Raw genomic sequence first — 27438 nt, forward strand, 5'->3', positions numbered from 1 at the left:
TCGTCACTTTTAAGTGTTTGCCCACTGTTCCAAGAACCAGCCCCAGGGAAACCGTCTGCAGAGTTCACCCGAGGGAATTAGAGAATTAGAATTTAGAAGAAGCCTTCAGGAGCAAAGGAATGCACATCGGCATCGTCTTTATCCTGTAAGCGATTTTATTATTACTTAGAATTAAGAAGATTAGATTTTGAAAGAATTCTTAATAAATCAGACTCCTCTGAGTCCTTAGATTGAATCAGAGCTAAATTAGAAGATAAATAAAACAAAGATTTGAATAGATTAACAAAGATTAAAGTAATTTAAAAATATCTCCTCTAAGTCCTTCGATTGACTTTAGAGTCAGATTTAGACAAAATTGAATAGCTTAATAAATACTATATATTAATAAACATAGAGATTAATAGATAGAAAATAAAGTAGATTAAGATTTATATATTTATATATTGATTATTGAAAATTACTATACCAATTTGACTATTGACTATATATTATATTGAAAATTTTTAGAATATGGCAGTTCCACAATTTGACGTTAAAAATTTATGCATTCTTCCAAATTTTGACGGAAATCCAAATGAATTACATGAATTTATTAAAGTTTCTACAATACTTCTAAACCATTATTATGACAGACTTAATGCAGCTAATATACAAAACAAATTTTTGCTTCATGGTATTATCAGTAAATTAACAGGTAGAGCCAAAGAAGTTATATCTGTATATGGATGCGAAAGTTGGGACGAAATAAAAAACGCATTAATTCAAAATTTTGGAGACCAGAGAGACGAAAATTCGCTTACAAGGGATCTAGTAAATTTAAGACAAGGCTCAACAGAATCTATTATGCATTTTTATGAAAAAATCATGGGACTTTTAAGCTGTATTAATAATTACCTAGAATTACATACCATAAATGCCGATATTAAAAGGAGCAAACAAGAATTTTTCCGTCAACAAGCTCTTACAACATTCTTAGCAGGCCTACGAGAACCAATGGGCTCTGTTATCAGAGCAATGAGACCAGGAAGTTTAGCCACGGCAATACAATACGTACAGGAAGAAAATAATGTTCGATATCTTCAAAAAAATCAAATAAGTCAACCTTCAACATCAGGAAGAAGCGAAAATTATCAAGAACGCCGACCTCAGAGACAGCAGATACCTGCACAAATCCAGAAACCATTGTACCAACAGACAAATTTTGCACCTCCACGATGGCAGCAACCAATGAGACAATTCTATCCGCAGAATCAGTTTCAGCAACCACATCGGCAACAAAACTTCGATCAATTTAGACAAAATTCAAACCCTCCAGCATTCAGGACCCAAAACCAGTCAAATGTATGGGCACCCAAACCAGGACAGTCAAAGCAGTCTAGACCAACACCTATGAGTGGAATATCAGAAACCACAACCAGAGGCCGTCAAAATTTTACACCAAATTACCGGGCACAGCCAAAATTCACCGTAGAAGAACTTTACAATATACAATGCCACGGAGATGAGCAAGAAGAGAATGCCAACTACAATGATTACTACGAACCTGAATACGACAATTTTCTACAAGATACATACGAAAATCAACCAACCGAATACGAAGAAAACGTAAATTTTCGAGAGGACCCACCAGAAGCAATCGGAACGTAATTGAACTTCATTCATTTCCCGACAAGAAGGAGCTACCCTACATCGAAATTTCTAAGCCTTCTTTACGACTTTTAATCGATACAGGATCTACAAAGTCATTTCTTAATCCAGAAATAGCTTCTTCATATTTTCCAAGTTACATAAAACATGAACCCTTTGTCGTCACATCAATTTTTCAAACATATTCCCAAAAATATTGTGCCGAAATTCCTTCATTTTCAGAATTTAATTCTGACAGCAAAATGAAATTCTACCTCTTTAAGTTTCACAAAACTTTCGATGGTCTTATTGGCCTCGACAATCTAAAACTCTTCGAAGCCCAATTAAACTTCCCTAAATCGCTTCTAGTTACAAAAGATTCTACAATCCCCATTAAATATTACGAAACAAATAAAACACAATTTTATTCCATTCATTTGGAAGCAAATTCTATTAGCCAAGTGAAAATTCCTGTCAAAGAAGAAAAAGGAACCATCATTATTCCTACCCAAAAAGTACAAGGCGTCGTAGTACGAGAAGCCCTTACTAACGCCGAGAACCACCTCGCCTGGACCGAAATTGCCAACTTCACGTCAGAACCCCCGGACCAGACTACAGACAAGATATCGACGACTTAATTAAAACCGAACATCTTAACGAGGAAGAAGAGGAACAAGTTCGCCACCTATGCCGAAAATTCTCCGATATATTTCACCAACCAGACACTCCTCTCAGCTTTACTAACGAAGTTAAACACCACATCAGAACCAAGGATGAAGAGCCTGTATATACGAAATCATACCGGTATCCGTATGTGCACAAGGAAGAAGTAAAGAAACAAATCTCTTCAATGTTAGAGCAAGGGATTATTCGACCAAGTCAATCGCCATGGTCCTCGCCTATTTGGGTTGTGGCCAAGAAACCAGATTCATCCGGTAAAATAAAGTGGAGAATAGTGGTAGATTATAGAAAGGTCAACGAGAAGACAATTGACGACCGATACAGAATTCCTCACATTAGCGATATTTTGGACAAATTGGGAAGATGTCAATATTTTACGACCCTCGACTTAGCAAGCGGATTTCACCAAATCGAGATGGCTGAAGAGAGAACGTATTGAAGGGACTTCAAGGAGAAATATGCCTCGTCTATATGGACGACGTAATAGTATATTCAACATCACTACAGAAAACACATAGTAAATCTCACAAAAGTATTTCAACGACTAAGAGAAGCCCGACTAAAAATCCAAGTCGACAAATGCGAATTCTTAAAAAAGCAAGTTAATTTTCTAGGACACGTAGTCACACAAGAAGGCATAAAACCGAATCCAGCGAAAATTGAAGCAATAGAAAAATATCCAATACCGAAAACAGCGAAAGAAATAAGAGCATTTCTTGGACTACTGGGATATTACAGAAAGTTTATTCGAGACTTCGCAAAAATCACGAAACCTCTAACAAGATGCCTGAAAAAAGATGCAAAGATCGAACATACACCCGAATTCGTAGAATGCTTTGAAACATGCAGGAAATTATTAATGAATGAGCCGTTATTGCAATATCCAGATTTTTCCAAACCGTTTAACCTCACAACAGATGCCAGTAACTTCGCTGTCGGTGCAGTACTTTCTCAAGGACCAGTTGGCAGTGATAAACCAATTGCCTTTGCTTCCAGGACACTAAATGAAACCGAAACCAAGTACTCCACAATAGAAAAGGAAATGTTAGCAATGGTGTGGGCAACTAAGTATCTTCGACCGTACCTATTTGGAAGAAAATTTAAAATACTTTCAGACCACCGTCCTTTGCAATATCTATTCTCCCTAAAGGAACCCAACTCCAAACTAGTACGTTGGAGATTAAAATTAGAAGAATTTGACTACGAAGTAATTTACAAAAAAGGCAAAGCTAATACAAATGCGGACGCACTCTCTCGAATCGAAATACACACAAAGGAAACTAAGGACATCGATTCACAAATTAAGGAAGTCTTTGATGATTTAGTAGACATGGAAGACGATGGATGGTCAACGACTAATAATCCAGATGCAGATCGAATAATCGACGAGATTGTAGAAGAAAAAGCAACAGAATTAATTCCAGAAAACATCCCAGAAGATACTGTTGAAAACGAAGATCAAAACATGGACGAAGACGGAAATGAAACAATACATACAGCAGTAGAAAACCCAATTCTTGGTATACCTATTTCGGAAAAACTACTTAACTTCTACAATAACCAAATTATAGTCAAAATCGTCAACTACAATCCACGACCTCCAGCAACTACACAAACCTTTCCGAATAAAAGACGTTATCATATCCAGCTGTCGAAAGATCAGTTAAAAGCTGATACCATAAAAATTTTTAAGGAACACCTCAACCCGAAAAAGAAATATGCAATTTTATTTGAAGCAAAAGAAGAAATTTTTGCAGAAATTTGCGAAATTATCAGGAAAACTTTTAAAAACAACGCATATGACTTAGTAAAGTGCAATCTTTTATTGGAAGATGTTAACCTAGAAGAACAAAAAGAGATTATAAAAAACTATCATGAAGGAAAAACGAACCATAGAGGAATAGCTGAAACAGAAAGTCAAATAAGGAAACGATATTACTGGCCTAATATGAAGAAGGACATAGAAGATATCATAAACTTTTGCGATATATGTCAAGAAAATAAATACGACAGACTTCCTCCCAAACCAAAATTTATGGTTACACCAACTCCCACTAAACCACTGGAATTAGTTCACATTGATTTATTCCAGGCTGATGGACAGAAGTTTCTAACCATAATAGACGCATTTTCGAAGTATGGGCAAGCCTACCCAATAAATGGAGGAAATGCAATCAATGTACTCAACGCCCTATTGATTTTTATAACACATCATGGACTCCCAACAATGATAGTAGCCGATAATGGTACGGAATTTAAAAATGGAGTAATACAAGAATTTGTAGACTCTCATAAAATCTCAATCCATTATACAACACCAGAGAATCCGCAATCCAACGGGATGATTGAGAGATTTCATTCTACGTTAATCGAACATCTTCGAATCCTAAGGAACACCAAAGCAAAGCTCTCGATTAAAGAACAAATGCTATACGCTATAATTGGGTACAATAATTCCATACATTCAGCAACGAAGTTAAGACCCATCGACATATTAAACGGACATATCGACGCAAAAGATCCCTTTGACGTTGACATACAGAAAGTAATACTGAACAATTATATCCAAAATCATAGAGAGATAACAAAGGAATTATACAAGGAAGTAAACCAGCAAATACAAGAAAATAAAAATAAAGTCATTGAAAATAGAAATAAATCGAGACAAGACCCTATTACGTATAAACCAAGTACAAAAATCTACACACGGAAAACAGTTACCAGAAATAAATTACTTCCGCGATATTCCGCAAAACATATAAAAAGAAATAACGAAGTGACTGTAAAAACATCAAAAACTACAGTTCACAAGAAAAACATAAAACACCAACCTAAATCAAAAACTAATTCTGAACCTTCCCCACAGGATCACCCTGACGACGGGAGAGGAAGTGAAGATCAAGGACCTGAAAGACAACCCAGGAATAATTCCCCTCAACCTGGGACAAGCAAAGATTCATACTAGTACACACGATTTTATACACCTTTTCAAACTACTACCAATAAAGGAAGAATTAGACAGAATTAAAACCCAGTACGTTGCAGTGACCACAGCAATTCAAAATGGACTTAGCCATTCGTATTTTAGCAGTTTACAAAATTTCGACCAAGCTCTTAGATATCAATTAAAATCAGCTCAAGAAAAATTCTCAACAATTTACCCCTATAGCAGAACAGAAAGAGGGTTAATTAATGGAATAGGAAGCATTATCAAAGCAATTTCTGGAAATCTAGATCAAGATGACGCAGAAAAATACAACAATGCTATAGAAACCTTACAGACGAATCAGGAAAATCTTATAAATCATCTTAATCGTCACATTAGCTTGAACAAGAAGATTATAAAAGAGTTCAACGAAACTATCACATTACTAACACATAACCAAGAAATAATAGCAGAAGAAGTAAATAATATCAGCACGAATCTCAATACATTCATTTTTGACTTCAATCATTATTTGCAAGCAAGGAATGTTCTGGACCAATTAAATTTGACCCTTCAAATTATACTTCAGTTACTTAATGACTTAGAAGAAGCCATTACCTTTTCTCGTGTAAACACTCTCCATAACAGTGTGATCAAGAAAGACGAAATAAAATGGATCATCAATAAAATGCTAGAACACCACAAGGCAGACCAACTTGTGTACATCGAAGAAGAGGACATCCTAAAGTACTACGACATCATCAAAGTAGATGCCTATTATTCAAACCGTACTATTATATTTATCCTTCATTTTCCTGTCCTACACCCTGATTCCTTTACTTATTATCATTTATTTCCTATACCTACCGCAAATTCTACTACAATCATTCCTCCGGAACCATATCTCCTCATAAACGAAAAATCCTTTCAATATTTGGAAGAACCATGTGCCCGAATCGACACAAGATATCTTTGCCAAGAGGAAACAATGCTAGAAGCAACGAAAACTGATGACTGTATCAAACAAATCCTGCAGTTGAGCACCCAAGAAGCTTCTTGCCAATACACCCCCGTCCAAACTCGAGATGTCATCATTCAAAGATTATCAGACGCCCACTATATAGGAATATTCCCCGAATCAACCAAAATTACAACTCGATGTTCTACAACAAAAATTTTGGGCCTAAAAGGAACTTATCTCATCAATCTTCCGCCCAGATGCGAATTCAAAACCCCAATCCAGAGTTATATAAATTCAAGGACAACCATCCCAGAGCAACCGCTAATGCTTCCCAAAATAAGGACCATAGATATTCAACCAGCGATTAAATTCAAACCATTAAGGATAGATCACATCCCCTTAGACAAACTGCATGAACTCTCTAAGGAAGAGGAACATCTAGAGACAATTAACCCGAAATTATGGAACCATAGCCATAACCATTTTTGGATGACTCCTTTATATATCTTTATTACAATAATCTGCCTCTATATATGTTACAGGTATAAAACAAACAACAAAAAACCCAACTCTAGCGACGAAACTCCAGAAGAGGCCAACTCAACAGTTCTGTTCGTCCCTCACAAAACTTCTTCAGGGGATGGAGTAGTTACAGTACAATGACCGCTACCATCCAGTAAGTTCCACCACGTGGATTCCAACACGGGGCTACCGCTTGAACATTCTGGACTAAATTGCGACGTATTGAACAGCAAGATCAGCAATTAATAAATTATAAAAACACCATGTTAAAATCAATATTTTTCAGTCTGATTAATTAAAAGTCTGATTTAAAATATAGTCTGATTTAAATTATTATTGTTGTTACTAAAATCTTTGTAAGTCGAAATAAAAGTTTTAATTGTGAAGTTCAGTTTTTAAAAAAGTGTTTTTCCCAAAACATTCATAATTAGCGTGACGCGATACCGAAAATTTTTTTAAGGGCCATGTCACCAAATTCCAAGTTTTGAGACGATTATGAACTTCTACAGGGGTCATTGCATGATTAGTTGGACGGGTGGATTTGGATGGCGGAAATATTTGATATATTATTTTTAATTTATGTTTTAATGAAACTTGGAAATATGGGATGATTGTGTTATTATTTTTTGCAGATTTTGTGTTTTTTTTTTTTTTGTTAAGTTAGTTTTAAATAATGAGTAAAGTTTACAGTAGATATATAATAACATCGATAATACACTACATATTGAGTTGTAAGTTATGAACTATTAACATCTGTATTTCTTATAAACTCTATGTCATCTGTTATATTTTAGAGAACTGATGAAGCTTTAGAAATATAAAGTGAAACGTCTTCGATAAACTTATGAAGTAGTTGACTTCTTTTTTTATTTGCCAACCTGAATGACCGATTAAACCTCTGAATTCACTAGTTGAATACTTTAGAAATATAAATTGACTGTCGTAGTCTTTACAATATATATATATATATATATATATATATATATATATATATATATATATATATATATATATATATATATATATATATATGTATATATATATATATATATACAGATTGAACGAATTTAAAACGGAACATGCAATTTAATATATGTCTGTTTGAACTGCATTTGAAATAGTGGACCAATATAAAACTTGGACAAAAATAAATCCATACCCGGTGATAGACATTGTATAAAATATCGTTCAACTATCTGTCTCCTTTTAGGACGCACCATATTCTATAGCACCGCCCAAAGTCAATGTTGCCAATCGCCGTGTATTAATCCGATTTGCGGATCTTTTTGAGAGTTATTTGGTTATATCTTCTTCGTATCTTTAAATAAATCGGATATTTGCCTATATTTTTCATTGTATTTACCAATCTACTACAACAGACTAATAACAAAAATAAACTTAATGGTTTGTAGTTATTTCCTTTCTTTCCTGTAAATATTTTATGGTTAATACCTTATTTGAAAAACATCTAGAGGAATGAGATTGGCAACACCGCTCAAAATATTCATCTGACTGCTTAGTCTTAGATAAACGAAAGAGGAGCTTGCCTAATAGTCGGAGAGATAGAGCCGAAATTTTGAACTGATTGTAACGAGTCCGTTACTTAAATAATCGTTTACCTTCTTTTTGTGACTGGAATCTTTTAATTTAATTCTAAATTAAATTCATATTGAAATATTCTTAAACTAAATATTTAAATAACTCCCAGTAAATTTTATTTTCTGAGGTTGGCATTAAACTGCGCCCCCAGTGGTAAAATTCTGAAAGTACATCCAACCGACAACTTGTAGAATGACTTGTTAACTGGAGGTGATCGAAAGAGGATCGATTCGATCAGAGTAGTTGCGGCTGGGAGAGTGCCACTTTTTCCCGAATTTAGTTTAAGTTTATTTTTATTGTGAAGAGCTGTTTATTTTAGAAGAAACCATTTGAGTTATTTTGTTGTTTTGTACGAGGATATTTTCAGTTGGATCACCCTAGCCGCCTACTCCAAGAATCCAGTAACAAGTCAAGGGAAGAAATTTTTTTTTAGTTTTGGGGTTGTACTTAATAAGGATAAGGGGAAGAAGTTCCAAGTTAATTTATGGGAAATTTAAGAAGGATTTTAAGTGACTTATTTGTCTAAGAGTACCTGATACAGGGAATCCAGGTTTGGTGTACCTTTTACCACCTGAGTCTAGTTCTCCACCGGATCATCTTCGAGGGAAACCTACGGAAACCGGCATGAAGAACTTACTTTTATTTTTGTTTATCATTCAATTACTTTAAATAACTTTTGCTATGTCCTCTTCAAGGTTTTAACTTTTGGTTCTACTTTTAATAAAAAAAAACTATCCTTAATAATAAATATCTTCAATTTTTTTTAAAAACATTAATCATTGTAACTTAATTTAATTATTTATTGTCTACCAAGGGATGAGGTTGTAACTCTCCCTTGAATTTCTCTTTGTTAGGTTATCGTGTGCACACATATCCGGAGAATTTTTACTTAAAAACCTAAGCAATTTTTGAACGAAAACTAAACTATTAGTGAGTAGTATATATTTATATTTATTATTTATACATTATTATTGGATATAACCTTTGTCACAATTTGAAATTTTAAGGGGTATATCAGGGGTAAATTGTTTTATAATTATATTCAGGGATTTTACTGTAAATATAGCTATAGTTAACTGTACATAAGAGGTGGTGGTTTAGTATATAAGCATTTAAAATAGTTTGTACCTAAGTTTGGTAATTATTAAAGTTGTGGTTAAAATTTAATATTTCAATTAGTACCTATCTTTCATATTTTAGCAATCCAAGATATCTCGGAAGAAAACATTTAACTTCCTGGCGCCCAAGCATTCATTAGAGCAACTTTTCTTTTCATCTGTTTATTTCTTGGTGGTTTTCTTGTCATTAGTTCTTATATCTTACGGTCTCTGTAGGGCATGCAAATTGGCCGAATCCTACTTTGAGTGTCAAGTGGTCATTCTCCTGCATAGTCGCTAGCCAACACTTCATTCTGTTATATTTTAAAATTCATATTTACCTTTTTCCTTTATTTCTTTTACATAATTTATTTCTATCTAATCCCTTCTATCTTCCGTTATTCCACATATTAGTTCATTGGTGTATCAAGGTGCATTTTAGAGTCCACCCTTTTGCTACACTGGATAGAGTCACCCAGACTCCCCTAACACAATTTTTGTTACATGATCAGTAATAAAACAATGTTTCTAAAACATTTGATAAAACTCTACGTCATCGTCTGAATCTTTTATAGAATATTTTGTAGTTTTAAAATGATATTATAATGTTTTTTTTTTTCAAACTAAAGTCATATTTACTTTACAAATCACATTTTTTTCTTAAATATAAATATTTTACGAATTAATTTTTAATTTAATAAATGTTTGATATTAGAAGGAAAAAAAAATATTTTCAATATAATAATCAATTGAAATTATCTAATGATTGATAAAAATTAATTATGAAACCGGTTAAGTAATTTTATTAAATTAAAGTTATTTTATAATGTTAACTATTGAATATTTTCGGTATAACAAATAGTATTTTTACTTATTTTTTATTACAATAAAAAGGTTTTAAATTTATATTGCATAAATAATGGTTGTTCAGATATAAGAAAAATTGGATTTATTATTACATTAATAATCAAATACAAAATATATTATTTCTATTTATCAATAGGTAAAATTCAATTTGTAGAATTCCTTTAACATTTAAGTCAATTTTTTAAGTTTTGAAATTTACTTTGTAGATATTTTCAATATTTTTTTTAACTTTCAAATTGATTGAATTTTTTTTTCATTAGTTAATTATAATTTTAGAAATTCTGATTGGACATTAATTTTGCATTATTATTTTAAAATATTAAAATAATAATGATGCGCGTTTCATTTAGATCAGTAATTCTAGACGCATGCGCTAAATGTAATAAGTATCAAGATGCTTTTATCCAACTTGGTGAAACTGACATTGTAATGAAGTTTTTGAAACCTTAGAAACGTTCATATGTCACTTATATGGAACAGGATTGACGAGAACAATTCCAAAAAGAAAAGTAAACGATGTAAGATTTTCACTATTTAACCGGCAGTATAAGTTGCATGATGTGAACGAGCCTTTAAAAATAAACTAAAAAATTTCGATGCTTCAAGCTTACCACTATGTCAAGATGAATTACACCAACATCTACTGCGAGCTCATTATATTTCAAATATTTGGACAAATGCTCATAAAAAAGTACCAACAGAATTGATTGTTGAAGAACATGGTTGGGAGCTTGAAGATGAAACATATAAATTCAAATGGTTTAGTGGACCTCAGATACCAGAATCAGTTCGAGAAGTAGTGATTGAAAATGAAGCAGATAATGAATGTGATATTATTGAAAGTGAAAGTGATGAAGATGATGAATGTGATGACATCAATGAGAGTGAGAAAAATGACCAAATTTTTAAAGTTTTTCTAAATTTTTTTTCTTATTGGAAAAATCGTTTGAAAATTTTTGGAAAAAAATCATGGTATAACTTACAGAAAATCGAAAGGATTCTACAAATTAGATTTTACCTCAAAAAATTACGAAAATTTTCATTTACGGAAATTTTTTTGGAAAATTTTGAGGAAAACTCTACTTGACGCTTTTCAGAATAGTAACAGAAGTGAGCATACAAATTTTCAAATCAATCGGTATAAAAATATCATAATAAAATCAGTTTGAAAATTGTTACCGAGACCTAAAATGCGCAGTCAAGTGGTACATTTGACCCCGTTTTATGGCTCTCTGTACCAACCCAGCTGTCCGCCCTTTTGGATTTAGAGTTTTTAGGGGCTAAATAATGAGCCATGAAAATGGCGGACATATTACTTATCGTTAATTTTTCCCCAAAAAATTGCAACTTCCACTCTCGCGCCTTTAGGATTTCGTCTAGTTATACCAAGATCTCTCTTGGTCTCTCTTGGTTATACTCTGGGCAAATTTTCAGCCATATTATCGATCGTTAATTTTTCCGAAAAAAAATTACTTCATCACTGTATAGCCACCCCCTGTACCACGAGGGGCGTCCGCCTGTAAGGCAAAGTCTTAACCCAGTTACAATGAATATATTCCAATAGAGAAATGTCATATTACTGATCAGTTCAAAATTTCGGCTCTATCTCTTGGACTATAAGGAAGCCATAGGTGGTTTGACAGCATAATAACTACTTGTTTAGTCTAGTTTTCACAGTGATTCTAGGCAACCTATTTGGGTGGAGTTTTGACTTGTTCTTGAATGAATTCAGAAACCAGCAGCCCGCTGAAGTATTAGATTTTTATAATATAATTATTTGACAACCTTTTGTTGGCCAACCACCTAGAGCGGAGTTGAGCCGAAATACATTGATTTCGTATGTTCCGTTTTAAATTCGTTCAATCTGTATATATATACATATATATATATATATATATATATATATATATATATATATATATATATATATATATATATATATATATACATATATACACACATGTCCAAAAGTTTGGAATATGTACAAATAATATATCTACGCCTATGGTGGTTTTAAAACTGTTGTTGATATTCATTCTAGAGGGTTTTTTAAATGAAAATGATAAAAAATTTGAATCGTTTTTGTATGATTTTGGTCACATTCAACTGATTAGCGTATTTACACATTATTTCAGTCTTTGTTTAAATTTGAATTGAGCCTTTTAAAAATGCTTAAAAACGTGATACCTCATTTTGACAGATCCAGAGTAATTGCTTTGTTACAACAGGACTTTAGTCAAAGCTATATCGTGAATATTGCTGATGTTACTCAGAGTGCTGTATCGAAAATTAAAAAAAAATTCCAAGATACAAATGACGTCAAGGATCGTCCCAGAAGTGGTAGAAATCGATGTACAACAGCAGCACAAGACCGGCAAATAACACTTATAGCTCGTAGAAATCGTCTGGAATCTACAAGTGGTATATCCAGAGAAATTTCTAGGCTTCAAGGACTGAATATTTCACGGCAAACAATAACACGCAGACTTCTTCTTCTTCATGTGCCTTGTCCGTTCCGAACGTTGGCAATCAACATGGCTATTCTGACTTTGTTTACGGCAGATCTGAATAGTTCAGCAGATGACAATCCGAACCATTGCCGCAAGTTTTGGAGCCACGAGTGTCTTCTCCTCCCTGGACCCCTTCTGCTGTCTATTTTCCCTTGAATGATCAGTTGTAGTACTCTATATTTATTATGTCTCATAACGTGACCCAAGTATTCCAACTTTCTTTTCTTTATACTTATTCCTACCTCTCTCTCTTTACCTATCCGGCGTAGTACCTCTTCGTTGGTCACGTGCTCAGTCCAGGATATACGTAATATACGTCGGTAAGCCCACATTTCGAAGGCCTCTACTTTTTTCATCATTGTTGCGGTCATTGTCCACGCCTCCATTCCATATAACAAAACCGGGAATACATAACATTTCAGAAGTCGAATTTTGAGAGGTAGGGTGAGGCTTTTAGAGGTGAAAATTTGCTTCATGCTAGTGAACGATGCTCTTGCCTTTTCTACTCTTATACGTATTTCCTTTGCTTGATCCCAATTTGAGTTAACTGTTGTTCCCAAGTAGATGTACGAATCCACGTGTTCAATTCTTTCATTGTCTAATATCAGTTGCTGTGGTGGTTGTTGGGTTTTGCTTACTAACATCCATTTGGTTTTTGTGATATTTAGTCTGAGTCCGTATTGTGCACTTGTTTTTTGTATCTTACTCATTAGGCAACTCAGTTCCTTCATGCTACTTGCTAGAATCACAGTGTCATCAGCATACCTTATGTTATTAATTATTTCTCCATTTATCTTTATGCCTTCTGTGCTTTCCTCCAGCGCTGTCTTAAATACTTCTTCTGAGTATATATTAAAGATAATGGGAGACAAGATACAGCCCTGTCGTACACCTTTCTTGATCTCAATTTTATTGGTCAATGTAGATCCTACTTTTACTTTAGCTGTTTGGCCCCAATAGAGACTCGCTATTGTTCGAATGTCTCTGTAGTCGACGCAGACTAAATGTGGTAAATTTATATCGTATAAGACCGCTACGTGTTCCTCAACTAACCTACCAACACAAAATAGTAAGGTTGCAATGGGCTAGAGAAATGGTGCATCATGATCCTAACTGGAATAACGTGATGTTCTCTGATGAGTCAAAAATTGACTTGGTATCCGATTCGCGAAGAACACTGGTTTGGAGGGCCCCAGGACGACAAGCCCCACTAGAAACAGCTAAACCGCGTGTCCCATTTGAAGGTGGCAGTATTATGGTTTGGGGTGGTATTATGAGTGGTACACGGACGTCACTGCTGGTTCTGAAGAGAAGAGTCACTGGTGCTGTATACATCAAGGAAGTTTTAAATCCTGTCGTACGTCTATTCCGAGGAGCAGTAGGTGATGAATTTGTGTTTATGCATGGCAACGCACCTCCTCATCGAACATCAGCAGTACAAAATTTTCTTGAAGAAGAAGGAATATCTACATTACAGTGGCCCTCGAATTCCCCCGACATGAACATTATTGAATATGCTTGGGACATTCTCAAAACACGCATCAAGAAGCGAAACAATCCCTCTATTACACTTCGAGAACTTAAAGATACTGCTCGTGAAGAATGGGATAGAATTCCGCAAGCCCAGCTCGACCAGTTAATCGGCAGTATGCCAAATCGCCTACAGGCTTGCATACAGGCCAATGGAGGAAATATCTATTATTATTAATTTTATTAAAAATTATTGTTTTCTATAGGTACTAATTTATTTTTAAATGTAAGTTTTACATTGTAAGTTTTTCACTCCAAGAAAATAAATATTTTTTTCGCATATCGTTTATCTGATTTTGAGATTTATTTAGTATTGTTGAGAATTGAAACAAAATGATGTTTAACTATTCAGAAGATTTTATATATAAAAATCAATAAAAAGATGAAATATTCCAATATTCCAAACTTTTGGACATATGTATATATATATATATATATATATATATATATATATATATATATATATATATATATATATATAATTATTAATAATATTCCAAAAGATTGGAAATTTTAAAATCTTTTTAAAAATTTTATTTTGTTTTATCACCTGCTTCCCAATATAATACAAGAAGCCCTAATTTGAATTTCCCACTTCACAGATTGTCTCTAACAGAGAGAAGTCCTTTGTATGTGTGTGTAAAATTTTACAATAGTCTACCATCTAACATTCAACACGAAACACACTATAGTGATTTTAAAAGAAAGGTTGTTTAACACCTAGTTAACATTGAGCCCTACACTGTGGCGGAGTGCCTGGCCTATATTAATATATTTTTTTAATCTGTGATTAATAATGTGACATTATTTGCTCAATGTTGTTTAAAAATTTATGCAAATAAAAATTTACTCTACTCTACTCTAATGGATAAATCAATTGGCCTGCAAAATGTAAAGCTCTTAGTAAAAAATAAAAAAGACTTTGTAGGTGAGGATTAATATGATGAAATTGACAATTTTGTACTTAATACCCTTTGAATTAGTAATTGCCATATAATTTCCTAAAGATTACCTGTGACATTAGCTAGTGGGGACAGAAGCTTTTCAAAACTTAAAATAAAAAATTATCTATGATTCATAATGGGGCAAAAAAGGCTTTCAGACTTATCCACCATTACTATTGAAAAGGACATTTCACAAAAAATAGATGTGTCTGACATGTTTAAAACATTTGCATTAAAGAAAGTTTAAAAAAGCAAAGTTTACCGTATACATTATTATTAGATATATTCACATTCTGGCCTGTATTTATATTTATGTATTAATTCCTTTAATATAGAACATTAAAAATAAGTTGTAAAATTATATTATATTAAATAAACTCTGCACACTTGTACTAATTTTGTTTTTTTAACGTAAAATTATTTTAACTTTTTGATTTACAAATACTTATAACACTTCGGGGAAGGTTGGGTTTGGGGAGGGCTGCCAAATTATTCTCGAACCCGGGCGGCAGATATCCTAGGAACGGCTCTGCTTAATATTAATTGAAATTTAATTTTTTAAATAGGTACATATAGTACATATGTCAGTATTCACCGTAATAATTCAACTTTCGCTTCTAATATTGTTGCCATTATTTTAGTATCTTACTCTAGGGGACAGAGATTTTCTAGCGTAATTTTGTGCCAAATATACTTTACTATTTGTATATTGCTGTTCGGATGATTTTATAACAATTGTAGCATAATAATGTTCTAAAGAAACTTTAGCTGAAAAAAACTTTATTACCTCTTCCTATATCATTATGAGATTGGTTTGTAGTCCTTCCGTTGTCATCAAAATGAGCTACCCCTCTTCCTTTACCAAGCCACTTAATTTTCGATACACTCTGGCTAAAATCTACATGTATCCTTCTATCATCAATAAGGATATTATCCATTTTAAAATATGCATCTTCACATGATTTCCTTTCTGCAAATTCGATAAATGCATACTGCAAAGAATCTCCAGTTTTTCTATCTCTGATAACTTCACAAGAAACAATTTTACCAAATCTATTAAATATTATTTCTAGATCATCATCAGTAGTTACAGGATTTAGTTTACACACAAATAATACATTTTCTGGAGGAGCCATGTCTGCATCTGGTAAATCACCTACCATTTCTAAGATTGTAGCTCTAGATTTAGCCTCTCTTTCTGCTTGCTCTTCAGCAATTTCTTGAGCTGTCTTGCCTTCTGTTTCATCAATCTTTTCATCAGGAGCTATTCTACCACCTTGAAGAAGTTCAGTAGTAGGTGATGGTGATCTGGATGGTACTATAAGTCTCTTTGGGTCTGGGAAAGGATCACTTAAAATAACTGTGTGAGTAATCCTTACATCTTGATAAGGGCAATCATCATTATCACAAATAACTTCATTGATTTCTTCTAAAACACTCATTCCGTCAACTACTTCTCCAAATACACAATGTTTCTGATCAAGATATATTAAGTCTTCACCTAGAGTGAAAAAAAACTGCGATCCAATCATGTGCTCTTCATTTCCAACAAAAGAAATAAGTCCTATCTTAGTATGTTTAATTCTTGGTTCATTTTCAGCTTCAAAATATCTGTAAAAAAGAATCAAATGAAAGGCGCTAAAAATATTTAGCACACACATAGAATATTTTTATACTGGAAAAAATTATGAATCATTTTTTGTACATAAAAAATTGGTGAACTTATTAAATACTAAGTGTAAAACTGACCCTAGCTATCAAATAGTTATAAAAATTATAACTATTGTAAGAATTTTAGTTGAACCTTCACTAATTACCACTTAGAGGGAATGCTAGAATTGGTTGCCGTTAAGAGGTGGTCACTAATTAGAGGATAACATTAACATTATAAAACAACAGGTAATAGTCATAGTTATGTGGAGTGGTCATTAGGTAGAGATTTCAATATATTGAAAACCATAAGGAATTAATTAAGGAATGAGTTAAGTGGTTGCTATATCAAGTTGATTATTATTTAGATGACTTATTAGTAGAGGTTTTAAGTATAAAAACAAACAAAAATATAGTATATGAGGTGCTTAAAAGCAAAACACGTTAAGTCCAAGATGTAACTTTTGATAAAAGGACAAAAAACAGTGGTCGATTCATATTTAGATATTTTATTTTTAAAATATATCAAATATGTTATGTGTTTAAGTAAATTATTGTGCAGAAATCTTGAGTTCTCAAAAAAGTTCTAAGGGGCTCAATTATTATTTTAAAAATGGATTTTATTTGTTTTGCTTCCAAAAGTTGGATTTTTACATTTTGCATCTCAGTTTATGGATTTTATTCACTTTGCTTTAATTTGGCAGTAATAACAAATAAGTAGTTAAGAAGTGAGTAAAACAATATATTGTATGATGGTTTCACTACATTCTAAATAATAATAATAATTAAAAACATTTTAGACATATAATTCTGGCGCTTCTTCAGTTATGCCACATAAATCTTCTTCCATGTTTGCACCAACTTCCCTACATCCTTCACGAGAAGCAAAAAAAATTGAAGTAAAACTTTAAGCATGGATTAGATTGCCAACTTTTTGTTGTTTACTAGGGTACTGTCCCTGGCCACTTTCGAAGGATTAATACTTAAAACATTTTCTTTCCCTTTCATAATGGATTTGAAATTACCAATGGAGTGGTAATAAAACTGTTCTGCTTGGACTTTAAATTTCGGCCTCATGTGCTGAGGCCTAAAATTTAAAGTGCCATTGAGAAACAGGTTTAAAATTATCTACTGCCTCTTGTTTCCAATCAAAATATCTAAGAATATCAAAGACTGAATAAACGGTCTAATGGTATAAAAGAATGGCCTCCGTACTAGAAATATCTAATTCTGTCTTCAACATTCTTAGGAGCGAATAGCAGCCATCTGCGTAGTAAAGCAATCATAGTTTTATTTTTATTTTGGCCGCCGCACCCATCTGCAACAAGTAACCTTCTTAACTTGCGATGTATCCAAGTTTGCGAGTTGTTCAAAAAAACTGTATTCTAATTGTATGGTAAATTGATGTGCTCCATAAATGTGTGTTGTTTTATGGTTTAAACTGGTCAACAATTTCTAATTTTTTGGCAAGTTAAAATTGAAATTGTGTATAAGTAAATTTCTAGAAAATTTTAAGTGTAACTAGCTGTATAATTGAATAACTTTGATGTTGAATCCTTTCTTTACTACAAAAAGTTGATGAATAAAATTAAATAGTGACAATAAAAACTTAATGTGCTGATAAGGCTACGTGGTTCCGAGATTGTGATTATAGTCCAGGAAGTTTTCTATATTTGTTCTATATTTTAATAAATAAAATGGATACATGCGCCGAGTGTAAAAACCAACTTGATTTAAATCAAGTTTTTGCTTGTGATGGATGCAGAACTGTGCTTTGTATGGAATGTGGTAATCTAACAGCATCTGAAGTTAAATGCATGCAGTTGAAAACGAAACGTAAACTAAAGTTTTTCTGTGAACAGTGTGAAGTGGGATTTCAGAAGGTACCAGCTCTGTTAAAAGAAGTCAGTGTGCTTAAGGAAAGTATAAATAAAATTCTACATAAGGAAAATGTCGCATCTGTTGCATCAGATATGGAGGATATTATTTCCGAAATGCTGGAGAGGCAGAATAGGGCTTCCAATATAATTATATTTAATGTTAATGAATCTGTTAAAAATAATCAATTGGATCGTAATGCAGAGGACAAACAAGCGGTACTAAATATTTTGACTGATTTTAATATTAACAAAAATAATATTAAACTATTTAGATTGGCAAAATTTGCTAACAGAACGAGACCCATTAAAGTAGTATTCAATACAGCTGAAGATGCTAAAACTGTTGTCAAAAATAAAAGATTAATTAAAGTGCCCGATGTCAGAATTTCCCTTGATCAAACAAAAGCCCAGCAAGAGTATTTCAAGAAAATCAAATTACAATTAGATGATATGGTTAAGAAAGGTGATAATTCTAAAACAATCAAATTCATTAATAATAAGCCTACAATAGTGAAAAAAGACGTAATGTTATCTCAAAAAAACTAGTAAGTAGCCCTAGTATATTATTTAATATTGATGTTTTATATTTAAATGCACAGAGCTTGTTAAACAAAATGGATCAAATCAAGTTAAGTCTGCTGTGTTATCGTCCTAAAATAATAGTGGTTAGCGAAGCTCGAGTTACAAGTGAAATTGAAGATTCTGAAATTGCTTTGTGTGGGTATAAGGTGATATGCTGCAATTCATCTAAACGATCTACAGGGGGTGTTGTACTATATGTTCAGGATAACCTTAAGTGTACTGCCGCTAAAACTTTTGTTAAGGAAGATAATTTTTGGTGTAAATTTATTAAAGTAGATATTGGTTCTTACAAGATTGTTTTGAGTGGCATGTATCAATTACCTTCTAGTTCTGATGCAGTATTTTTAGATAACTTAGAACATATTTTTGATGAATTATTTAAAAGTAATGTCAATTGTATTTTAATTGGTGATTTTAATTTGGATTTTTTAAGTACTAGCTTCTACTGAAACCTTAATTGATTATGTTCTTGTTAATAATGATCTGGTTAGTTGTTTTGTTCATTCAACTCCCAAGTTGAGTGATCATTCAATAATATCGGTCAGTTTTAGTAATAGCTTTCAAAATTTTAATGTATCTAGTAAACGTTACAGATGTCTGAACGAGGAAAAAATATATCAAATCCAAATGAATTTACTTTCTTGTGATTGGGATTTAGATTGTACTGATGTCAATACTATTTACAATGAAATTTTATCAAACAGTCAGTCTGTCATAAATAAAATAGCACCTATTCAAACATTTCAGATTAAAAGTAACATACCATGGTTTGATAACGAAGCTAATAGTAAAATTAAAATTAGGGACAAATTATACAAAGCTTTTAAAACTGCTAACATAAATGATAGAAATGCCAAATGGGAGGATTTTAAAAGAGCAAGAAATGTAGTAGTTAATATGTTAAAAGCAAAAAAAGAACAATATTATTTTGATAAAATCGATAGGTATAAAAATAACTCTAGACTTATGTGGAAAACGCTAAAAACACTAATTAACAATAATTGTCAAAAATTCCCTTATCGCATTGAATTTAAGGTTCAGAATCAGTTATGCATTTTGAGTGACAAAGTTGGAATGGTGCGTCAGTTTGGTGAGTATTTCGTCTCTAGTATTCAGCAAATTGTTGAAACTATCGATTCTGAAGAATTATGGAGTTATGATAATCAGAATTTGTATCCTAGTATACATGAATTTCGGTTACTGTCACTGAGCGACTTGGCAGTCATGGTTAAGTCGTTAGATAATAGAAGTAACATTAATGAAATACTAAACTCCAAAATATTAAAAGAGTTTTTTGTAACTTGTGATCACGTTATCTTAAATTTTATAAATACTTCTCTTAGATCATCAAAAATTGCAGATTTATTAAAAATCAGTACAGTTGTTCCAATACCAAAAGTTAATAATACTATTAAGGCGGATGAATTTAGACCTATAAATATACTTCCGCCCATTGAGAAATTTTTAGAATTGGTAGTATATGATCAAGTCATGGATCACATTGATAAAAATGAAATCTTAATGAATACTCAGTCAGGTTTTCGTAAAAAGTATTCAAGTGAAACTGCACTGCAACTTTCACTTTGTAAATTCAGGTCTGAATTGGACAATAATAATTATGTAGGAGTATTCCTTGATTTAAAAAGAGTGTTTGAAACTATTGATCGTAATATACTTCTCACTAAATTAGCAGGCTATGGTATTGGAGGAAATGTTCTTGAATGGTTTAAAGATTAATTATTGAATAGAAAGCAACAAGTGAGGATTGATGATATTACTTCTTCTGCAATTAGTGTTAATATTGGAGTACCTCAAGGTAGTGTCTTAGGACCCCTTTTGTTTATATTGTATTTAAATGATATAAACTTGTTTGTTAAATGTGATTTCTTTAATTTGTATGCAGATGACACCCTACTTGCATGTTTTGATTCAAACTTAGAAAATGCTGTATCTAAAATGAACTCAGCATTGCAGTCTGTTAATAAATATTTAAAGATCAACAAACTAAAGTTAAATGTGTTAAAGACAAAGGCTATGATAATAACAACTAAATACAAATACTCAAATATCGATATTAATACTATTAATCTTCAAATTGACAATGACAAAATAGAAATCATTACAACAATTAAGTACCTTGGTTTTCAATTGGATAATTTATTGCCTTTTAATGACCATTTTAATTACCTATTAAAAAAGATTTCTAAAAAATTATACTTTTTTTTCAAGAATATCTAAAAATTTGTCAACTGCAACTAAAATTACAGTTTTTAATGCGATTATTCAACCTCACTTCGATTTTTGCTCGTCAGTTATTTTTCTCTTCAATTTAAATCAATCGGCCCAGTTGCAAAAATTACAAAATCGTGGAATGAGAATCATTATTGGTGGAAACAGATATACACCTATAGCAACAATGCTTAGCATGCTGCAGTGGGTTTTAGTTCAACAAAAGGGTCTTTTACCTTACAATGTTGTTCATTTATAAAATTTTAAATAATTTGGCCCCTGCTTACTGTTGTGAGTTTATTACACGGAATTGTGATATTCACAATTACCCTACTCGAGGTAAGTGCAATTTACACATTGTGAAAACAAAAAGGATGGCTTCAAGAAACTCTTTGTTGTTTAAGGGTTTTGATCTTTTTAATAAGCTTCCTCAAACAGTTAATCATCTATACATTCATCTATACAAATGTTTAAAAGCAAATTAATGGACCATATTAAAAGCACCAATAGTTAGGTAGTTGTTTTGTTGTCATGTTTTATGTTATATATTATTGTTTTATATTTTTTAATAAGCGTAGATACTATATTTTAAGTGTAATTGTTATTTTTATCATATATGAATGTTATAAATTGATTAATTTTGTATGTATTAGGGCTTTCCCTATTTTTGAATCAATAAACTTCTTCTACTAGTTTTGCAGATAATGAAATACACATAACGCTACCTTATTTGAACCTTTTGGTTAGGTACTTTCAGTCCATACAAAGCTAAAGCAATTATTTGGAGTCATTTTGCACTGATAACTACCAAAAACAATAGAAAAATTTAAGAGGTAAAGTTGGCGTTGATGGTAAGTGTCCTGATCTGGAATTTTGGGACTGGGCAAATGTTTCTCGCCATCAAATGATAGTGTAGGAGTTTACTTTTCTTCTACTTTTAGTAATGCAAAAAAAAACTTTAGCTCTTTTTTGTGAGTAGCTTGGGTAGCTTTTAAAGATGCAGTTTGCTGAGGATTGCTTGTTTGCTTTATTTTTCTTCATACATCAGGTGAACCAAAGCCCAAATTAAACTTATGTACAAAAATGTGGTAAGAGTAAGAATTTGTTACTTTTAAGTTCTCATTGGCTTGAACGTTGTACATATTTGCTAACTTTTCTATATTCAAATCAGACGAAAGGTAACTTCGACAAACATTGCTACTACAATAATGCGATTCTAAACACTTCAGAAAGCTTGTCGAAAAGTCAAAAAAGACCGCGCACATATCTGAACATCTTCACCCTCACACAATTTCCTTACGAATAATCTTCTTGTAATTTTTTTTTCTTTTCTGTTTCCAGCTGATCATTTTGGGTGACTACTGTGTGGAATTATGTATGTATATGTATGTGTGTGTTATAATAAAGCTATCTTGATCACTTTTCTTTTTAGTTGCCAAAAAAGCATCTCGAAATGCTGTGACATTCTCATAGATCAATTAACTATATGTATACATATATCTTTTTCTTAGTGTGATTGCAGTCTGGCATCATAATGGGTCCATATGGTGCCAGAAATAAAAACAGATTTTAGCTAATCATTCTTAAATGTTATTCTAGAGCACTGCATATAAGTTTTTTATATGGCTTTGGCAGTTTCCCATACAGCCAGTTACATGATCTTTTAATCTCATTAGGCGCAGTAAAAAGCTTTTGAATTATTTGCAATCGAATAGACTAAAATAGATATATTTAAAAGTTGGAAAATCAGTAAAACAATTAATAAAAAGAAGGGAAAAAATATATATACATACACATATATATCCATAAACACATACAATTAATATGGGTCACTCGCTTCATGTCCAGGGGCCCATCAGGACATTATAATATATAACATACACAGGAGAACTTGGCCATGGTAAATAGGATTAAACATATAAAGGAGAGAAAACAAAGGTAAAACGTAAAAACAAAGATCTGCATATAAGTTAACAACCATAATATTTTGTATTTTACACTCAATTATGTATATAAGTTTCTACATAATTTTGTGGGAATAAATAGTAAACAGTAGTAATAACACCTACTGTGATTGTAGATTTTTTTTGTTGTACCAAAATTTAAAATTAAAGGGTTTAAATAAATAAGAAGTATTAGGTATAACATACAAAATTGTTGTTTTTTGTTAAAATAATAGGATCAGGTTTTTAAATTTCTCTTTTACTGATATGTTGGCTTTCTGCATTTGTTTTTTTACCTCTGCTCCTAGATCATTGTAACTGAATAGTGAGATGCCTAAATAGTTGATTTCTATAATCTGTTCAATGTTGATTATTTCTTTTGTTTTATGTACGGAAAAGACCATATCTTCTTTGCTATTATGTTTAACTTATTGGACCAATTTTTGAGTCGTCCTTATTTCCTCCTGTTAGTATGGCATTGTCTCTATACTGAAGACTATAATTCATCACTGTGTAATCTGGGAATGCAGTAGTGCACCAAAGTTACATTCGCCGAGGAAAGTTCCAGGTGTGCTGTTTGAAGAGGGAGTGAGTTTCTTCGGTAGGCGATTGAACTAACCTTAGCAACATTCCAAAATTGTAGTTCGGAAGAATCCAAAAATATCTGGGTCTTCTTTCCAGATCTCCTAAGAAGATTCTCACTTAAAAAAAAAAGGCTGTGCCTATTTCCTCTGTATAGTCCTTGTATATATCTTTGATGGTTTTAATGATATCTAATGGCATTTGTTTATTGTATAAAAAGTATACAATGTCCTTCAGTGTTATTCTGCCAAAGATTAAGTCCAGTTAACCACAGAATGTTCTGATAACAGTCTATGTTAAGGAATTTTTTTCCTATAATTACTATCTTCCAAGTGATTCCTTTACTGTCTGATCTTTTACAAGTTTTTCATCTATTAAAGTTGAAAAATATGAACAATTTTCATACTCTAAATCTTCTACAAATGATAGAGTCAGTATTCTGAATGAAGAATAGTGAGGCAGTATTCTGGTGCTAAAAACTACTAATCTAATTATAATTAGTTATTTGTTTATGTCATAGACTAATATATTGATTGAAATTGAGCACTAACACAACTTTTCCTTTAAATGAGAATATGTATTGTCATAACCCTTGAGTAATAATTAATTCATCAAGTACCTCAGTTTGTAGTCTCATTTAAATAAGCACTTCACTTTAAAATAGAATAAAAAGGTATGAAGTACTATTATGAAAATAACTATAAATTGTACATTGTTCTTGACATTTATATGTTGTGGTATGGAATTGTATCTCTCCTCCTGAAATGATTCATCTGCAACTGTAGCTTACCTTACCTAGGCAGCAACATTGGTAATCTTCTGTATCTTCATGCTCACATGAGTAAGACACAACAGGTTACAACCTTTGGGCATCACCTTTGATGATGTCTACTACAGTTGGAGATGAAGCAACATAAAGAAAGCATACCAGACCACAGGCTATAACCCCCAAAAGAAACATGCCTGTACTTGATATAAAAGAATGGAATAATGACAAAGTTTATATTGTTTACCTTTTATTTGGGCCATCAAGTAATCCATACAAAGAGGATCCACCAGTTCTAGACCCAGTGGGATCACCAGATTGAGCTATAAATCCTCGACTTATTGTATGGAATAAATTATAATTGTAATACTTTAACTTGCATAGCTTCAGAAAATTCAGGCAAGCTCTGGGTCTATCATTCAGGTACAGATCAACTGTAATATCTCCTAAAGTTGTTTCAATTACAACAGACATCTTGTTAATTATCTGATTTTTTAATTACATAGTACAAGGGCAATACGCAATTTAGTACACTCTAACGTGCTCTAACCATGGACATGGACGTATAAATAAACATCTTTATTTATCGTGCCATGGCTCTAACCCATGGTACAATGAATACACAAGGTATGATATTGCGCATGACATTTGACAGCTGGTCCAGGAGTGTGACGTAGCTAAGATCGCCTGAACCACCTCGAACCCATTATTGCAGCTTAACGTACACATTAATTTTGAAATTATGGTTAAAAAGTGATCTAATTTTTTTTTAAATGTTTTGGTTATAATTGAATAAAAAAAGTAGCGTAAAACCTTTACTTCTCCTAGAGATTCAGGCGAAATATTTATTTTTGTTTTCATACATATACTAATAATATAAGTACTCTTTTTGTATGCAAATCCCTTGAAATTTAAAAATTTTCTGCAGAGGAAATACTGTGAATAGGTAAATAGTAGTAGATTTGCTTATTCTGATTCACTGTCACTCACTTCCAAGCAGTTTTACTGAAATAAAAACAAAATATAGTACAATAGAGAAAAATCTGTTTTACAATTCAATATGGTATTTTAGATGAGTTATAATGAAATTTAGTAAAATAAAAAATATACACATTGTAACAGCCACACCGCTCCGTGGCTAAATACCACCGAAGTTACCATGACAGTGTCCACCGAGAGTGAACGGTGACAAGAGATATATATGTTTTGTTGTTGTAAGATGTAGGTTAAATTGTAATACATGGTTTTCCTTTTAATAAAATCGTGTAAATCAATATTCACAGTCATTACCTAACTATTTTAACTAATACCCACATCACAACTGGCACCCAACTTGGGCAAAATAGTTTAAAGTGTAGTTCGTACTGTGAAAATCGTAAAGTTTCATTGTGAACAGGAAAAAGTGTTTTTGCTCCCGCCATTGTAAGGTGATTAGTAGACATTTTCACTTAGTTTAGTGCTTCACAACAATAAATCTACTGTGTATGTGACTGCTGTGGAAACTCCGCACAGACCATCCAAAAACATCGTGTGGGAATATCAATCTTCCACTACAGACCATTCAAAACATCCTGTGGGAATATCAATCTTCCACTAGGCCATTCAGAAACATCCTGTGGGAATATCAAGCTTCCATTCAAGGGTATTTACAAGAAATAAGCAACAGAAACTGTAAGCCTTTAATTTTATTACTATTTTTGTGTTAAACTTGCAATCACGGCAACAAACGATAAACACAGTTATTCGCTTAGGTCGACGACGGTTTTTAGTTCAAGCGAATCAACATCAGCAGAAATGTCTTCGGTAAATTTAACAAGCGAACAGTTTCAAGCCTTATTAAATACAATAGCAAGGCCTATTTCGGACTCAGGTAGTTTAGCAAAATGCGCTTCTCGCTTCGATGGATCAAAGGGGGCTGATGTAAAAGCTTTTATAGATGCGGTCGAGATCTATAAAGAGTGCACCCACGTATCTGACGCGAACGCATTAAAGGGTATACCCATGCTTCTAGACGGTTTCGCCGCCATGTGGTTTCAAGGTGTTAAAAATACGGTAAACACGTGGGCCAGCGCCATTAATTTATTACGATCAACTTTTGGACCTCAAAAACCAGCCTACAGAGTATATCTGGAACTGTTTTCGACGGAACAAGATGCTAAAACTCCGTGTGACATTTTTGTATGCAAAGCGCGCGCGATAATAGCTCAGTTACCGGCAGATACATTAACCGAAGCCACTCAATTAGATATGGTATACGGTTTGTTGCATAGGAGAATACGTGAAAAAGTAGCACGTGATAAGATCAATACATTTAGCGAACTCTTAAAAGAATCGAGGCAAACTGAAGAATCGTATGAAAATCCGGAAATAAACATTAAAAACGAAAACGAATCAAAACGGGTACGGTGTAGCTTTTGCAAAAATCCAGGTCACGTGAAGGATGAATGTCGAAAATTGGCCGCAGTCAGAACCAGGGAAGCAGATTCTCGAAAATCTTCGGTTGAGCCCAAACCTAATCCACCTTTAGAAACTTCTCGTACTAG

At 32.6% G+C, this 27438-nt stretch overlaps 1 protein-coding gene across 4 annotated transcripts in view; it reads right to left on the bottom strand.

Moving 5' to 3' along the window:
• The window catches only part of LOC140445532 (peptidyl-prolyl cis-trans isomerase-like 4), a 114173-nt gene extending 88656 nt beyond the window's left edge, over window positions 1-25517 (bottom strand). For all 4 annotated transcript variants that reach the window (XR_011951408.1, XM_072537623.1, XM_072537624.1 and 1 more), the window contains exons 1-2: window positions 25143-25517; window positions 16051-16874 (exon numbers count right to left, since the gene is read on the bottom strand). Coding sequence is in view for 3 of the 4 variants with exons in the window: in XM_072537623.1 (XP_072393724.1) it covers window positions 16051-16874; window positions 25143-25369 (1051 nt within the window). In the remaining variant the exon portion in view is untranslated. The remainder of the gene's footprint in view (window positions 1-16050; window positions 16875-25142) is intronic.
• Between the last annotated feature and the right edge of the window lie 1921 nt (window positions 25518-27438).

Source organism: Diabrotica undecimpunctata, chromosome 7 (assembly GCF_040954645.1).
Source record: "Diabrotica undecimpunctata isolate CICGRU chromosome 7, icDiaUnde3, whole genome shotgun sequence".
NCBI classification, from domain to species: domain Eukaryota; kingdom Metazoa; phylum Arthropoda; class Insecta; order Coleoptera; family Chrysomelidae; genus Diabrotica; species Diabrotica undecimpunctata.